General features: G+C 35.3%; 1 protein-coding gene across 1 annotated transcript in view; it reads left to right on the top strand.

The window, feature by feature from the left end:
* PKHD1L1 (PKHD1 like 1) overlaps window positions 1-19,124 on the top strand; it is a 162,340-nt gene that overhangs the window by 6,856 nt on the left and 136,360 nt on the right. The window contains exons 3-11 of the mRNA XM_059165766.1: window positions 3,836-3,980; window positions 4,964-5,072; window positions 6,102-6,159; window positions 7,284-7,377; window positions 10,921-10,974; window positions 11,575-11,648; window positions 12,954-12,996; window positions 17,464-17,534; window positions 18,829-18,939. Coding sequence (XP_059021749.1) covers window positions 3,836-3,980; window positions 4,964-5,072; window positions 6,102-6,159; window positions 7,284-7,377; window positions 10,921-10,974; window positions 11,575-11,648; window positions 12,954-12,996; window positions 17,464-17,534; window positions 18,829-18,939 — 759 coding nt within the window. The remainder of the gene's footprint in view (window positions 1-3,835; window positions 3,981-4,963; window positions 5,073-6,101; window positions 6,160-7,283; window positions 7,378-10,920; window positions 10,975-11,574; window positions 11,649-12,953; window positions 12,997-17,463; window positions 17,535-18,828; window positions 18,940-19,124) is intronic.

Here is a 19,124-nt window from a genome sequence, read left to right as displayed (position 1 = left end):
AAAAGTAACATTTAAAAACGCACATGCTTTTAGGACTCAGGATTTAGGAATTTTAGATTTTGAAGTGAAAATTATTTCTTTACTAACTTAACTTTATTCTAGAAAATATTATAACATCAGCAACTTCATAGATTTATTCTGCATATTAGAATACTATTAAGTATCTTTTAAACATTTTTATTAGGAGAATATTTAGTTATAGGGTTTAATCAATAGAATAATATCCAATTAATCTTAACCATGCATTTTATTTCTTGGGTTTATTTTGAAATTGAATGTTGTTCTAGCAATATAAAATACTTTTATGTGGCATAAAATTACTTAATGGATATTTAACTACTTCCAAATCTAGTTTTGAATTTTCAGGTATTTATAGTAAGATTAAAATAATTTTCATCAATTAAAAAATAATTTTCTGCTCTGTTTCACATCATCTGTTTCTCTGGTTCTGTTGAATCACACCCATTAGCATGCAAACAGACTGCTATTTCACCAACCTGAAAAAAAGCAAGAGCAAAATCATCAAGCTTCCTCTTGTTCCACCCCCTTCTACCTTCCCCCATGCCTCTGCTTCCATTGATAGTAAAATGCCCCCAAAAGAGACCAGTATTTGTTCCTTTCGCTGGTTATCCTCCGATCTTCTCTTGACCCCATATCAATCATGTATCCATCACTCACTGCTGTCTATACTCTCAGAGTAGTTTATACTCTTTGTCTATGCTCTCAGAGTAGCAGCTAGTGACTCTTGGCAAGCCTAAGTCACACCATGCTATGCTTCTGTTTGGGAAGCCTCCAGTGCTCTCTACTCATAAAAATAATCTGAATGCCCTCAATTTTTGGTCTCATCTCCTACCACTCTAATTTTCCTCACACATATTTCTCCAACCATGCTTGCTAGTTCTTGAATCAAAAAATATGCTCCCACCACAGGGCCCAGAAGAGCATGTTCCCTCTATCTAAAATGCACTTGCCATAGGTATTCTCCGGGCTTACTCCTTCCAGAATATTTCCTTGACCATTTATGTCACATGCCTCCTCTCTCCCAGGAATAGGGGTTGGGAAATCACAAACAAGAAAGTCCTGAAAAGAGGCATGTGAAGGTGTATGAGCACATTGTATGAACACAAACCATTCAGGTCTAGGTCTCAAGTTAATTCCTGCAAGAGAGGATCCCCCACAGAGGAAACAGAAACACCAGGTTGATTGAATGACTCATTCAGGAGCTTCTCTCTTTGGCTTCCTCAGAGCTTGTACAATGGGTTCAGGAATAGAGGGGCCATGGGGTGACGGCTGTGCAGGGTTAACACCATGGACTTCCCTTCTCCAAGGCTAAGCTATCCACTGCAGTTGCTGATCCCTGACCTGATCAACACTGAGCCCTCAGGAGGGGCCATTCCCCAAGAAGTATACCGGTTGCTAAGGGACAAATTGACTGGATTACTCTACTTCTTTCATGGAAAGAACAGAGATTCATTATTGCTGGAACAGATACTCCAAATACAGATTTTTGCCTTCTCCATCCACAGTGCCTCTGCCAGCCCCATCTTCCGAGAGCTCCCAGAGTCTGAGTTAATGCCAGGAGCATCTATAAAATAGTGCCTCAGAACAAGAAACGCATTTCACAGAGAAAAAGTTGTGATTATGGGCACACGACCACAAAACCTGTGTTACTCTGAAACACGTGGCCTAGTAGAATGATGGAATGGTCTATAAGAGGCAAGCCTAAGATCCCAGCCTGGGAACAGCATCCTGTGGGATAGGATGCTGGCCTTTATCATATGCCATATGCCTTCATCCCATGGCAGATACATGCTCCAATGTCCTGACAGACAGAGCACATGGAGCTGGAAGGGAACAGTTTCCCTCACTCATTATCACTCCCAGTGATCTGCGAACTGCATATGTGCTTTCTGCCCTTGCTGTTTTAGATTCTGCTGGATTTGGGGTCTGAATTTCCAGTGAGAGAATGCTTTGGCCAGGGATGACTTCCAGTGAATGGGAGCTATCACTATGAACTGATCACTTTGAATTTATCAAACATCATTAGTAGCCTACCAGAGATAATCAGTTCTGATGATCATGAAGAGAGAGGGTTGCTTTACCTAATGGAGATAGGGAAGAATATGTCTGAAATTCAGGGTATTCGTGAGGGCATCTCTTGGCTTCCATGTCCAGTGGAAACAATTATAGCATGAATAGGCAATTGTAGCAACCACAACTTAACAAGGGTAAAGCAACAACCAAGGGTCCAGATCTTCAGGATGAAGGCTAGTGTCACTCCTTCAACTTAAGTGCTGGCTAAGGCAAAGGAAGTCTACATGGGTGGTAAAGAGGGGCTACCGTCACGATTCATTATAGCCTCAGGAGCAGTTGTGTCTTGTCCCACTAACTCTCTTGTATTAAATCTTTAGCAGAGCTTTTGCCTGGTTACCACCGTGGAGAATTGATAATGAATTATATTTAAAATGTGGAGCTAGGGGGTGCCTGGGTGGCTCAGTGGGTTAAAGCCTCTGCCTTCAGCTCAGGTCATGATCCCAGGGTCCTGGGATTGAGCCCCACATCGGGCTCTCTGCTCAACAGGGAGCCTGCTTTCCCCTCTCTCTCTGTCTGCCTCTCTGCCAACTTGTGATCTCTATCTGTCAAATAAATAAATAAATAGTCTTTAAAATGTGGGGCCAGGGTGCCTGAGTGGCTCAGTGGGTTAAGCCGCTGCCTTGAGCTCAGGTCATGATCTCGGGGTCCTGGGATCGAGTCCCACATCGGGCTCTCTGCTCAGCAGGGAGCCTGCTTCCCTCTCTCACTCTCTGCCTGCCTCTCTGCCTACTTGTGATCTCTGTCTGTCAAATAAACAAATAAAATCTTTTAAAAAAATAAATAAATAAAAATAAATAAAATGTGGGGCCAGAGCATGTCCATATGGTGCAGTCAGTTGCCTCTAAGGGAAGCCTTTTATACTCAGCTTCACAATCTCTTGTTCTCACCTCGAATTCTAACCACAGCCATGACAGATAGTCCTCCCAAGACTGTGACCCAGTCTGTGCTCGCAGCTTTTGCCTTCTGTTCCCATAGCACGTCTTTGTCTACCGTCCCAGGGCTTCACTGATGCAGTGACTTGAGACATTGAAACCCCTAAGGTATGTGGACGACATATGTGCAGCCTGAATGTTCAGGAGAAGCTATTTCCCCTGGAGAAACCTCAGTTAACCCCCTGGACAGGATTTGATGAAGAAAGGTTTGATTCTTTGATTCTGAGAGGCAGTCCATATTTTTCTTGGAAGTTTCCAGCAAGGTTGTGCTCCAGCTGTGCTCACAGCCCAGGTTGTCTTTCTTTAGGTCTTACTCTCTTTTGCCCCAAAAGGGTCACCACTCAAATAAACCATATGCTTGCAAGTCCTCACCTCAGATTTTGCTTTATAGGAACTCAAGGGAAAGATCCCATCTCTTATACTGTTCCCATCTCTCTTTGCAGTCCATCTGGCCTCCTTTGTTTCATAGTAGTTAACCTCAGCAGACATCGACTCTGATGGGGAAGGAGGAGAGAGGATTTTCTCCAGCCCTTTATACCCTACCTCTGGAATATAAGCTATTTAATTCTGTGCCTGGCAAATAATAGGTTCTCGAACATTACTTTTGTGAATAAATGAGTTGAAGGTGAATTTTTATGCTTCCAAAACGGATTACAACCATAAGGATAAATACAAAGTAGCTTAACTGCTAACTTATTTACTTACGAATATTCCTTATTATTTATTGATGATTCAGGACCAAATGACGATTGTTAGATCTTGGAGAAGAGAATTCTTTTAATAATAATTCAGTGTTTTTACTTTTCCAGGTTTTGCTCAAGCAAACCAGTTTAACTATGGAGTTGATAATGCTGAGTTGGGAAACAGTGTGCAATTAGTTTCTTCTTTCCGATCGATTTCTTGTGATGTAGAAAAAGATTCAAGTCATTCAACTCAAATTACATGCTATACTAGGTATGTTTTATAATATGTTTAATAAGAGCATTTTTTTCATACACAGATTGGTATTATATAGTTTTTTATATACTCTAGCAATTATATTTTCTAATGATCAGCTATTTTTTTGTTTCATGATGTTCAGACTATCTTATAGCTTTATTTCATTCATTTGTAATGCTCTTTCCATGTATTGGCACAATAAAATAAACTCCATATCCTTTTCCAGGTTATTAGAGCTATTATCTTATCATTATTGATCTATTTCAGAAGACAAATGGCTACTATTAAATTGTAATGATGCTCCTCAAAATATCAAAATTATGCTTTCCTGTCCAGTTTGATTAATTTCCTTCAAAATCTTGACATATTCATTAAGATTAAAGATGACCATTTTGTAGAGTGACATTTCAAGTTCTTTACTATCAGTCCAGAATGATGTTTGTTATTAACAACTTATGGGAAAAATTAATCATTTTAAATGGTAACTTTTAATAATAAAACAGGTAGCACATATTCCAGAGGATTTCATTTTTATCAAGCTTATTGGCTGTTTCAGCAGCAAAAGCTCTCTTAGAGAGAAATTTGATCAGAATTTAAAAAACAAAAAACAAAAAAAGAAACAACAAAGCATAACATGACTGTACCAAGGTGATGTATTACTGTTTTAAGTGAATCTTCAGACTTTTGTTATTGTATTTGTTTTCCTTTTCAGTAAATACCAGTGCACTTAGAATAAGCATTTGCCTGCGGTCCATGATGTTAGAATCTGCAGTACAGAGTTCAGGATGGAGAGCCTCCATAATTTAGAATGAAACTCTTATCATTTAGAATTCTAATAATATAGAATGGAATTTAGCTGTACATTGATTAGAATTTTAGGCACTTTTTTTTTTTTTTTTCCAAAATGACTTGTAGTCTGGGGCAGTATTTTTCCTTAATAGCATACATTAAATAAAAGGGTCATTGCATTCCTTACATGTTCTTCATTTGCTTTGCAGAGCAATGCCAGAAGATTCCTACACTGTGAGAGTCAGCGTGGACGGGGTTCCTATTACAGAAAGTAATACCTGCAGAGGTCGCATCAAGAGCTGGGAATGCACCTTCAATGTATATGGAATCTCCTCTTTAACTTTTGGATGATCGGTCTTCTGCTTACTTTCTTGCTGAACTGGCCTTTTATTTTTTAATTTTACCGATTGTTATCTATTTCCATGTTAAAAAATATTCTCGCATGTAGCGAAGGATAACTTCACTCAGTTTTAATCATCTTCTGTGGCAGTGGAATCTCTTTTCTCATATCTTATTTGTTTCCCTCTTTAATTTTATTAATGACTTAAACTTTTATACATTAAATTTTTTTCTTGCTCATGCTATTTTTTCTCTTTCTGCATTTGTACTCTGAGTTTGGTTTTCCTTTTCTTATCTTCATGGCACTCACCTTCATTTTAAATAGGATCATAACTCTTTTTCCTTTCTTTATAATTTGTGATGCAATGAGATAAAATATGACTGCACATAGCATTGAAGTCATTCAAAATGTAGTTATCCTACATGTAGATATTTACAATAACAAATTTCTTCTAAGGTCCATCCCATATATTTCTAAAAATTTTGTCTATCAAAAGTATTAGAGTTTCCATCACCCTCGTGGGCTCCCTGGGATTCTCCTCTCTCCCTATTCCCATTTGGTGTCACAGTTCTTAAGAATTTTACCTGCATTGCTTTAGAAAATTATCACTAGCTTCATTACTAAAGCTTACTTTGATGGTCTTTTTCCAGGTTTTGTTTCTGTTTTGCAATGTGCTTTGTTATTTTTTCTTCATAGGCTTAAATAAAAGAAGGCCTTCTGTAATTTTATTCCCTCAAATTCCTGCTACCAGAGAGCCTTATTACTAGAGTTTGACATATGCTGATAACAAAGGAAGATAGACTATTAAAGTTCTGAACTAAAAACACTAACAGAGAATTTTTAGTGGATAAGGAAAATATCTTGAATAAGCAGAATAATAATATTCTAAACTTTATTTTTATACTTTATGTAAAAGGAGGTATTTTGACAGTTATATTATAGAATTATTTAAATGTAAATAATCTAAGAACCAGAGATATTAGCTTATTGACAGTATTATTTTACAGGCAAGAAGTTTCAGAACCCCAATGATAACGAACATCACACCTTTATCTGGAACTCCAGGTCTGTTATATGACAGCTGATATAATATCTTTTTTGGTTTGTGGTCATTAATTTAATTTTAAGTATATAAAATTAGTATATCTGATAATTTAGAAATAACATATTTCTGATTGTATAGTAATTCCCAATATTATTTCAAAAAATGATTTTCAGTGGTTATATCTGAATCTGCTATAAAGTATTTTACTATCCCCCTATTGGACATTTAGCTGGTTTCCACTTCATTATAATTATAATTATAGCAGTTTATAATCCCAAAAGGAATATGTGAGAATGCCCTTTTCTATATCCTTGACAATTTTAGGGACTAATTTTTTCAGGCATTTATGTGAAAAATGTAGTAGCTTATTTTTAATGTTTCTAATTCTTAATTTATACAATTAAATTTACTTATTTATATATATTTATTGACCCTTTGTATTTCTTCTTTTATAATTACTTGTTCATCTCCTTGGTTTTAACTTAATGCTAGTCAGTTTTCATATTCAGTTATAAGAATTCTTTATATTTTAAAGATATTAATTATTTGTATGTCATATATGTTAGAAATATATTCTCAACTTACCATTTGCTTTTAAATTTTATTAATGGATTTATCTGTCATTCAGACATTTTAAATTATTTATATTAAATTAATCTATAGATTTTAATTCTTGTTATTTCTTCCTTCATTTTTATGCTATAGAAGACCATACCATCCCAATAATATAAGTATTATATAAATTTATACTTAATTATAAGAGTTTTTATGGTTTTATTTTTATATTTAATTTTTGTTTCTCCTAGGATTTATTCACTTTTTGGGTATAGAGTAAAGTGGGATCTTATTTGTTTATTCAAATATATCTTTCATGACCCAAGCAATATTTATTGAATAATTCATTGTTTTCCATGAAAAACTTCTTTAATTTAAAAATACTTATAAATATTGCTTTAATACTATACATACTCATGTTTTATTGTGTTTGTTAGAATGTTCAGCACAGTGTTAAATAATAGTGATGAACATGGGGTATAAGTGTCTGGATCCTGGTTTCATGAGGAATACCTCTAATGTTTTGGTATTAAGTGTTGGGTGTATGGGTAGGTAATCTTATACAGAACTGTTTGTTTGTTTGTTTTAGGCACATTAATAACTATCCAAGGCAGAATCTTCACTGATGTCTATGGAAGTAATACTGCATTAAGCTCAAATGGGAAAAATGTTAGGATTTTGAGGTAAACTTTTGATGTGGAAACATATTCTTATCACTCAGGTGGGGTATGGTATTCCACAAACAATGGGCTCAATGATGATATTAAACATCACTACAGTGTGAGGGGATTAATCGTGTATTTTCAGCCATATTATAGGAAGAAAAGGAGACTATTGGAAGATTCATTGACATGGAAGCAGTGACCAAATGCCTTTCTTTTTTGGTCTGGCATAATTCTTTCGTTTTCTGTGATAGATTTTATTAATAGAAAGCACACGGAGACAAGCACAATAGTCATTGAGTTAGTTATAGAATTTTATTGCTGAATAACTTTGTTACTAATCTACCTCATTTTGCATATATATGTAACTATGTAGCCTGGAGGTCCATAGCTTAGTCAAGATCTGAGAACCAGAGTCTCCTGACATGCAATTTGGCTTTTTTTCTTCTACTGCAGTTACGTGTGGGAGAGTGCTGAACTAAAAATGGTCAGTAATTTACTAACAGCCTCAGGTTTGAACACTCGTTCCTCCATTTACCAACTATGGATTAGACAGTAACATTGGCTAGTTACCTCATATCAAAAGATAATTGTCCACATTTTGGATTGGAAGCTAGCTTGGTCACTCATCTTTTTGTAGCATAGCTGTGGTTTTCTGAGTGCTGTCTTGATAGACTGAGAGCTGTGCTCATTCCCCATAGAAGGAAGTACAGAATCAGCTTTCAGAAGGCTCTAGGCATATGAAATACAGGTGTAAAATGGATAAATAGATAAATTAGCTAACAGTTCATACAACAATTAGAGAATTTTTTTAACTACTAAAAAGGTAATATATATGTATGTGTGTGTATATATATATATATATACACACACACACACATACACATATATAATTTTGTAAACCAAGTAATTTGGAAGGTTTTACCAAATGAAATCAAGGTAATTTAGGTGGCATTCAATTAAATCATATTTGTATGCATCTATAATATTGTGGAAATGTTTGTATTGATTCCTTACATATATTAAGTACTAAATAGAGAAATGTTAGCATAAATAAAGATTTTGTTTGCCTCCATATAGTTGAATGTTATGAATGGTTTATATTCTACTTCTTAGATCCTTAGATCCTTAGATCATCCTTTGCTATAATAATGCAAAGGAAACTTAATCTTTAAGGACCTTTCTCCCTCACCCTACCCACTGTAACTGAAATTTACTTCTGTTTCGTAGAAACTATTTTCAGCATAGAAATTATTTCATAAAGTCAAGAATTGCAGTCAGCAGGGACCTCAGAGTTCAGGCTACCTGGCCCATGTACTCCGAAACCCTGAGATAATATATATAAATGCACAAGAACTTTCACACATCTATTAATGTGAGAGGCGAAGGCCTTAGAACTGTGTCTGTCCCATTTCTACCATCTTAATTGTGACACTAGGCATTTCAGGCATTTCACTAGGCCTGAATCCCATTAGCAGGGAGCAATGGACCATGTACTGGGCAGGAAGCAGGAAGTCAGGGACCCAGAGTGTTCAAGCTGCTTCTGCTTCTCATACATCTTGTCAAGTCAGCCTCATCTCCAAATCCAGACCAGGTACAAATTATAGAGGACATGCAAATACCAAAGGGTTTCGTGCCCACTAAAGAGATTTTGGTCTAAAAGATACAATAAGAAAAACAACAACAACAACTATATATATATATATATATATATATATATACACACATATATAACTATATAACTATATATAATTATATATATAATTTATAATGTATTATTATATATTATATAATAATTATATAATAATATATATTATATAATTATTATATAATATATAATAATACATTATTGATTATATATAATTATTAATTATTAATTATATAATTAATTATTATAATTATATAATTATATAATTATATAATAATTATATAATATTTATATAATTTATATAATTTATATATTTATATATTTATATGATTTATATAATTATATATAATTATAATATTTATATAATTATTATAAATTATATAATATAATTATATAATTATATTATAATTATATAATTATAAATATAATATATAATAATACATTATATATTATATATATAATTATATATAGTTATATGTGTGTATATATATATAGCACCAAAGCCTTTGGTATTTGCATATATATACATATACATATGTACGTATATATTATATATGTTATATATACTATATATGTTATACATATATATATGCATATATACATATATATACATACACATATATACATATATCCATACGTACGTATATACATATATATGTATGTATGTGTGTGTGTGTGTGTGTGTGTGTGTGTGTGTGTATATTTGGCTAGACACACACATATATACATGGCAAAACAGTGTAGTATTGCCATTGTCAGGCAAACCCAGACCACTGTGGGGCTTATGGGGTGTAAGTAAGAGCACCGCTGGAGCCCAGCTGTCTGGGTTTGAATTCCTGCTCTATTCCTTACTGCCTATAGGCTTGAACAAGCAACTTAACCTTCTTGCCTCAGTTTTTCGTCTATGAAACGGAAGGGTAAAATGGTTGTAAGGATTAAACATAGCAAGTGCCATTGTTAGCTGCTAAATTTATTATTTAGGCGCAAGAAAGCGGGAGTTTAGAAGGAGACTATGAATCCATAAATCTCTATAATGGGTACAGTAACGCAGTGTACTTGCATCACAAACCTAATGTAATAATAAATGAAAGGATTTGTGCGTACACGTTTATTCAAACATTTAAAGTTCTCCGCAAATGGAAGTTCTTACTTTTTAGGAGTTCAGGTTTGTATCTGCAGTTACTTTTGAATCTGGGATTTGTTGGCTCAGAAGCCAACAAATTTATTTGTTGTTGTTTATTCTGAGTGTGGCAAGCACAGGACCTGTGGGTCCTGCCTGCAAGTTTTCAATGGCATCAGGTTTGAACACCCCTAAAGCCGTAGCAGACCTGGTCAGCTGGGGAACTCTGAAGGCAGTATTTCTCCGCAGCCGAATCCTGCCTCTTCTCAGCTCCAGATTTCTGTTTCAAAGGCACTGAGGATATTAGTTGCTCTCTTCATCCTAATTATTCCGTGGGGCTTGGCTATGGCCCTCCTTTAATTCCTGCCTATAGTTTGAAACTCACTGTGTGTTACAAATCATAAAACTCTGTTTTGTATTTGAGTTCATTGATCTGCAAGTAGAAGGGTCCCCATTAGCTATTTCCACATTGTCTCTTCCTGTAGTATTATCACTTTCTAACACACCAAATATCCTATGATTATCATACCTATTATCAGGTCTCCCCTCCCCTGCATTAGAATGTCAGTCCCACAAGGGCAGGATTTTGTTTTCTTCCCTGATGTGTGCCAGTATCTACAGCAGAGACTGCAACATAATAGGTAATATAATAGGTGTTTGTTGAATGAATGTGTGATAGATAATAATAAGTGATTGAGAGAAAAATATAAGGTGTTAGTGAACTTGGTGGGAAGAAAGCATTTTGAAATGATTTACTAAACATAACTTCATCTTTTCCAATAAAATATTTATACAGAGTTTATGTTGGAGGAATGCCCTGTGAACTTCTCATACCACAGTCTGATAATTTGTAAGTTACTCAAATAATTTTCTTTAGAAAATAAATAGAAGATATAAACATACCAGTTTAAGTAGTAATGTCTAGCAATACTGTATAGCTGAATCCTTTAAATACAGAATAAATTATAATGTTTTATATAGTAAGTTAGTAATCATTTATATAGGTAGATGTAACCTGATATCCCCTACTGTCTCCAGTGGAACACAATATGAAATGTTATTTAGATTATTATGTTTTGAGATATTTTGAGAAATATCTTTATCGCATAATTGTTTCACTTGGTATTATTTAAAAGTATCTAAGAGGAATATCAATGGTGGTAGCCAAATTAACTACAAAATATTTAATGGTAAAAGGAAGCTTTATGCAAGTATCTCCAACCGAGGCTGGGAAAAATTTTCACAGAAATTTTTGTTGTAGGGACAGTTTCTAACCTGATACATGTTCAAAGTCCATAAGGTGTTTTTAAGGGAAACAGTAATTTACTTACTTAATTAATTTATTTGCCAATAAGTACATCTTTGTTATATAAATACTTAAGAAGGGAAACAGTATTTTAGAACTGTAGTGTCAATATAAACTTTAAAATTAACATATATATTTTGTTAGGTACGGTCTAAAATTAGATCATCCAAATGGAGACATGGGTTCTATGGTGTGTAAGACGACTGGAACTTACATTGGTAAATGTTGATCACCATTCTTCCTAATTCTCAGAAATGCCTGACTGTTTCCTTGTTTTGTATTCTCTTAGATCTCCCCGGCAGCTTTATCCCTTTCTTTAAAATTAACATTTCCTCTTTACCTTGGCTTCTTTTCAGTTTCATGTAAGCATGTATAAATTACTTTTTTCCTAAGGTTTACGTTTAAGATAAACTTCTTCAAATTTCTTTTCTTCTCTTTTTTCTTTTTATTCTTCTGTCATCCAGAAAATTCCACTTACTAATTTAGCTGTTTTCCCTGTAGTCTTAATTTTATGTTGTTTCTTCCCCCTTGTTCTGTGTACTCCAGGCACTTATACCTTATAGTCCTTTTTTTTTTTTTCCAGTGTTATGTTGACATCAATCATTATATGAGTTTAAGTCATATAACATGATGGCTTCATTTACGTATATTGTGAAAGGATTCCCGCAATAGGGTCAGCTAGCATCGATCATAATCTTTTAGTTCTAGAATGGACTTCATTTTATTTTGTCTCAGAGCCTTTTGCAAGCCTCCCATTCTGAGAATTTCAGAAAAAAAGTCATGTCATTGAAAAAGCCTTCCCTAATGCCCTGCCTTCCACTCTCCAAGTTCACTCTCCTTTTCTTTGATAGCTTTATCATGGTTTTTTTTTTTAAGATTTTATTTATTTATTTGTCAGAGAGAGAGAGAGCAAGCGAGCACAGGCAGACAGAATGGCAGGCAGAGGCAGAGAGAGAAGCAGGCTCCCTGCCGAGCAAGGAGCCCGGTGTGGGACTCGATCCCAGGATACTGGGATCATGACCTGAGCTGAAGGCAGCTGCTTAACCAACTGAGCCACCAAGGCGTCCCTTTATCATGGTTTTTAGTTCTCTCTGTCACTGCTCTTGATTGACTGAATCCCCCCCCCACCACCATGCTCAGTTAGGAAAAGAGCAATCTTGTGCTCACCCTGCATGGCCCAACCCCCCAGCAGAGAGTCTCCTCTGATTAAGTAGCTGTTGAAAGAATGAAAGAAATTTGAGGGCAGATGGTTATGTTTATGTTGTTTTTATCATTCTTCATTCATTATTATATTTCATCAAGTTTTTCTACTTATAGCCTTGAGACATCTTCGTATGTGTATTTTAAAATGCCAGACACTTGTTTCAGATAGTTTCATTGTCATGTCTTTAAGGATTAATAAATGGTTGTATAATTACAGTTTTAATTTTAAGTTTCTTTGCTTTTAAATCAGCTTTATAATGCATAGTTCTTGTTCTCCTGTGATTGGGAATTTAATTAATTGTGTATTTAATTAATTCCAGGTCATCACAATGTCAGCTTCATCTTGGATAGTGATTATGGAAGGTGGGTCATTTTGTAAATAATAATTTCCATAATGGATTCAACTGGGTAAATAAAATAAAAGTATATGTTTACTTTGTGCTATAGATCCGGAGATTAAAAAACTAATCACTTCCTTCCCCCAAATTAACATTTAAGGGGTCTATCACTCCCTTTCTCTACTTTGTGCCTCAGACACAGCCTTTCAACTGTTGGGAACTTTAGCATTACCTAAACAACAAATCAGTTTTTTTTTTTTTTAATATTTTATTTATTTATTTGACAGACAGAGATCACAAGTAGGCAGAGAGGCAGGCAGAGAGAGAGGAGGAAGCAGGCTCCCCGCTGAGCAGAGAGCCCAATATGGGGCTGGATCCCAGGACCCTGGGATCATGACCTGAGCCGAAAGCAGAGGCTTTAACCCACTGAGCCACCCAGGCACCCCAACAAATCAGTCTTTGATTGTGATATTGAAAGGGTTCTTTTTATGTCTTACAGCTCTTCTAACTTAATTGTCATTCTTTTGATAACCAAATAGTTCAGTTTTGATTTGAACTAATGTAAGAATAAATTAAATCCCATGGTTAATACCTGATGAAAATGTTCATTTAAAGTATCAAGACATATGGAATGATGAAAGATAGTAGTTACAGCTCACAATTGTCCTTCTTAGCACCATATGTTAATAACTTCTATTCACAATTTTTTAATAAAGCTAGAAATCGGTTCCAGATAGCCTACATCCTAATTTCACTAAGAGAGATTACCATATGTTTAAGAAATACCAGAATATGCAAATCTCAACACATGTTGCAAACCTCCTATCATAGATAATTGTATTACAGAACATTTCGTGAGAGGCATGGTACTAAGCACTTCAGGTATATTGTCTGGTTGAAGACTCCCAAAGATTCTATAAAGTTGAGTGTTATCATCCCCCCTGTGTTGCACACTGGGAAAAGTGAGATTCAGGAAAGTTGAATAATTTGCCCATGGATATCCAGGTAGTTGGAAGAACAGCCGAGCTCCAGACCCTGAGCATTTCTTCCAGGGCTCTGCCAAAGTGATGAAGTTTTAGAATATAAGTGAGGTTCAATGCGATGAGGTCCAGAGCCGATGACCAAGAAAGAGTTCTTGAGACCTCTTTGGTGCAGAATGGTGGTTTATTAAAGCACGGGGACAGGACCCGTGGCCAGGAAGAGCTGCTATCCCGGGGTTGTGAGGAATGGTCCATTACATACTTGCAAGTTGGGAGGGGGTCAGGAATAGCATAAGTCTCTAAGGAATTTTGGAAGCAAGGTTTGCAGGACCTTGTGGGGCTAGCTGTTGTTGGGAAAAGGTCATATTACCATCTAATAGGACCTTAGTCATGAGATCCTTCAGATATATATATATATATCGGTGGGCCATACGCTTGGGGATGATTGCCAGCACGTATCTTGGAGGGTTTAGAGATAAAGGAAGTTTCCAAAGCAATGTTTATATATTAAAGTAGACCCACAGGATCCTGTTTGGGGGTGAGAGGGGGTCAGACTAGGATTGCTTTTTGCTCTTAGCAAAATATTCAGGTGGAGGTAGTTGAGTGCCTAGAGGAATGTCACTCTGCTTGTTTCAAGGACTTGTCAGTGGGCTCTAGATAGGAAGGAAATTTAATAACTTTTCTTCTGCCTCTGCTTCCACATCAGAGGGTCTCAGCCATAGAACCACATCTCCTTACTACTTAACATCCTGACACAGGATTCTTTAAGCATGGTAGGGTTACAGCTCTTTTCTGTGCATTTGCAAATGTATGGGGGGTATTTGTTGGCTGTCATAGTAACTGGGGCATGCTAATGGCTTTTCTTGGACAGGACTGAGATGCTCCAAACCTAAATGAATTATTCTGCCCAAAAATGTGATAGTGTGTCCCTATGAGAAAATGAGCTGATTAATAGAAATCCAAATAAATCACAATATTTAGCCATCCAACACTAATATATCTGTAGTAGATCAATGATAGGATATATCTGTGGATTTTTTGTGTTTGTTTCTGAAGAGAGATAAATGATTAGAAAAGATTGAAAAAGATTAAAAAGATTGAGAATAATGGTAATATAACAATCAAAGTAGATGTTATTCCTGGTTAATGTTCACGGACTGCAAGAGAAGGATGATACTTGGTCCCTGCGTGCATGCGGCTGCTATTGGGGTGGTGAGCCCAAATCCATCGTCATTGTATTTGAGGATCTTCTGGTTCCAGACACCTAGAGGCAATAGGTTATAACAAAATGATGACTGGGTTGCACACTTTCTTATAGACCAATGTAGACTGGACAAAAACCCATGAAGAATATTATAACTCAAGGGCAAACCATTGTGGATGGTATGTAAATGGTATAAGATTCACCTTTGTGATTTACATGGGACAAATGACTTAGAGTCTCATGATTTACCAGTTATTTTCTGCAAGGACTCACCTACACACATACAACTTGATACGAATAAGGCAATAGGATTTTGTTGAAAATATTAGAAAATCATGTTAGAAGCAATAGTTATTGAGTGTTAAATGATTTCCTGAACTACGTATACTTTTTATTTTTAATGCACTCATTGTCGTTCTTCTTCAGGTGAAAAAGATGAATTCTTAGTTCTCAGTCTGTATGAAAGGTACTAATCACCAAATCCATCATATATTTCTCAAAGAAATGATTATCCAAAAATAGGTTTGAGCGATCAAGCTTGAATGTGATTGATAAGTATATATAAATCAATGTGTTGCATTCACATGCTGTGAAACTTTCCATTTTAAAAAGCCAGCAAACTTGCACATAATATAGGCAAAAATATAGCTTAAAATAGCTGGTTCTGTGATCTTGACTTATAATTCTTTTTCTTAAAGCCAGTGGCTGTTCTTTTGTATTAATGTCTCAGAACTGAGGAAACTGTGTTTCTATATAAAACAATCATAGGAATTTGAGATAACTGTTAAAAATATGGCATTTACTACTTAAAAGCCTAGTTTCATGATTACATGGCATTTAAAAAAATGTTAAATCATTCTTTAAATTTAAAAAAATCCATATTATACAAATTTCAGGACCGTTCCTGAATATCAAATGAACCAATTAAAGTCCATTGTGGCTCCCATTCTGTATTTCTTTTAATAGCTAACCTTCTCTCCTCAATTACCCCAAGTTCAAACAACAGCTGTTCCAAACTGATAAGGTTTAGATGAGGCTGCCTTAATTGAGAAATGCCTAGTCATTATCAATGAATTAGTGAAAATCACCTCAGTGTCATACCAAATAAATTACATTCAAATTTTATTTCAGGAGACAATTTTCCTACCAACTTGAGAAGCAGGGTTAATTTTTCAGATGCAGAATCTGACCACAGACAATATTGTTGGAGCTGGCATCATTTCAGATCTCTGAGAAATCAACTGAAAGGCTTGTAACATACCAATATAAATCCAGTATGAACTTCTTAAGTAACTAATTTAGCATGCAGGATTTCCAGAGACTCTTTAGTCTTGCAAATGCATGTTATAGTGGTTGGGTTAGATTTATAGGAATTTACTGTTGGTCTCAACCACGAGATCTGCATTATCCTTTTAGATTCCAGTTCAGTATGTTATAAATGTAATGGATGGACTTTGAGTCTTAACATTTGAATTTCTTAACTTCTCTATTATGAATTTCATTGAGGTATTTAAGGAAACAGTATTTAATTTCCAGGATCAGATTCCCTCCCTTCCTTGCTCTCCAGGCTATGAAGTGTATGTCTCTATCCATCAAAAAATATGAATAGGTTCGGTATTTATTGAGGATGATTTAACTCTGGTGGATTATGGTTAACCTGCTTTCATTCCTCGTGCTCTCATGCAAATTAGTGGCAGGAGAAAACTGTGTAAGACACAGGTGAGGAGCCAGGGTTCAGGACTCCAACTGCCTGGCTTCAAGTTCTATTTCTGCCACTTACTGTCTTTGTGATCTTGAGTAAGATAAATAGATTCTCTGAGCTGTACCTACCTCATGGGGTTAATGTAAGGATACAATGGTATAATGAATTAAAGGCTTTAAAAAATCTTAGGTTAAAACTTAAAAACTTTGCATGATATTTAAGTGTTCAGTAATGTTAGTTATTCTGATGTTAAATGGATTATAAGAGAGGAGAGAGGAGGGCCGGTAACACAAACACCTTCAGGAAGGGGAATCCTGCTTTTTTTCTGTCAATATGAATTCTTTATTGAGGTATACTTTGCATATAATATTGTAATTTAAGTGTGTAGTTCAGTAAGGTCTGACCAATGACTATTTGAGTATCTACTTGTATATTTGTGTAACCAGTAACTGTATCAAGATATAGAACATTTTTATCTGCCCCAAATGTTCTGTCCAGCTCTTTGCAAATTATGACATGATTTATACCACTTAAAAAAAATAACATTTTCCTGAAATAAAGTTTTTTAAAGTAAGGATTTTTACTTTTTTTTTTTTTTTTACACAGGAGTTTCCCACAAAAAATGGCGTATTTTGTTTCTTCTCTAAATAAAATTTCAATGTTTCAAACATATGCAGGTATGTGAACCCTCTCACTCTATGTGTGTGTGTATGTGTGTATGACAGAGAGAGAAAGAAAAAGAATGAAACAGAGAGACGTGTGTACCTTATTTCATCATCAATGACAATAAGGACTTAAGGCATAGTATATTATTTTATGTACTGCTAGGAAAGGAGAAACACACAAGATAGAGAGTCTAATAGGAAGCTCTGACATTAAGCTAGGACCCAGCAAGCTATATTTTTAATATAAGACTGATTGAGAAACCGGCTCATCACTCCAAAAGAGACAGAAGGGAAACTTGCACATCTCCACTTGGACCGTTGGTGGAGGGAGGGAAAAAAATATCTCCACTGTCCAATTAAGCTACAAGGCAGTGCTCTCTCAGATTTATAGGCTCACTGGGGTCCAAAAGAATACTCAAGTAGATTATTATTTATTTTAACTTACAGAGATCTAAGGTTGGTAGACTCCTACGAGAGTGTGGGAAGCAAACACAAATCCTCCTGGAATAATTACACTTTATTCTAGGTCAGGAGTGATGGAGTGGCACATTCAGATTTCAAAGATGTTCAAATGTGAAAAGAAGTGTCTTGGAATCAATCAAATAGGATATATCCTGGCTTTTCCTATTCAATGTAAAAGTCGTGTGTAAAAATACATAGGCCTTTGATAGATGGAAGTAATAAGAATAAATTTTAATAAGAATCTACCATATATCATGCCTCGGGCTATTTTACTAATATATCTAAAACTTTTACATAGGCTTCCAGTCATAGTTAATGTATTACTATATGAGGAAAGTATAAAATGTTGGCCCAGAAAGAGAAGAAAGATTTGTTCTTTAAGAGCACCGGGATTACACACTTCATAGCACTCACCAAAAATATATGTTTATAAAAAATAAAAAATTAATAAAAAAAAAAAAAAAGAGCACCAGGAGAAGAGGAGAAGAGGCTGGCTCTCCTGCTTTCCTGTGTTTTCCTTTGGAATCAAACATCTATCCTCAGCCCAGATTTTCCTTAATTCCTGTGTCCTCCATTACCAGTGTCTCTTTAGTACCAGTCACCACTAAAACCTGGTTCCCCTGAGCTGTAAGGCTTTGTAAAAGCCATGTTAACTGTCCTCTTTGCAGGATTGCATCAAAGACAAAATTGAAACACCCAATTTATTCATTTGGTCAATCCACTATCTATGCTGTGCTATGTGTTAAGACTAGGTACTTTGGAAAATTCATAAAAATTAGGGATTTGGGTTGATGTGTAATATTCATGGCATTTTATTTAATGTGCTTCTCCTCCCCCTCTGCAGAGGTCACTATGATTTCTCCTTCACGAGGAAGCATTCGAGGTGGCACTGTGCTAACGATAAGTGGACGGTTCTTTGATCAGACAGATTTCCCTGTCAGAGTTCTCATTGGAGGTATTTTATATGACTTTTAATATGTTACATTATAAGAACAAATCCTGGCTTTTATTTAATAATTTGTAAAAAGAATAATAGTCTTTTTTCAGTTAATGTCTTAAATTTAAGACTGTGTATTTTTATGTGGGCATTTGGTTCCAGAGAATGATACTTTTCCCAATGGGACCTTCCAGTGAGGGTCT

This window comes from Mustela lutreola, chromosome 3 (genome assembly GCF_030435805.1).
Source record: "Mustela lutreola isolate mMusLut2 chromosome 3, mMusLut2.pri, whole genome shotgun sequence".
NCBI classification, from domain to species: Eukaryota; Metazoa; Chordata; class Mammalia; order Carnivora; family Mustelidae; genus Mustela; species Mustela lutreola.
This window is presented reverse-complemented; position numbering and strand designations above follow the sequence as displayed.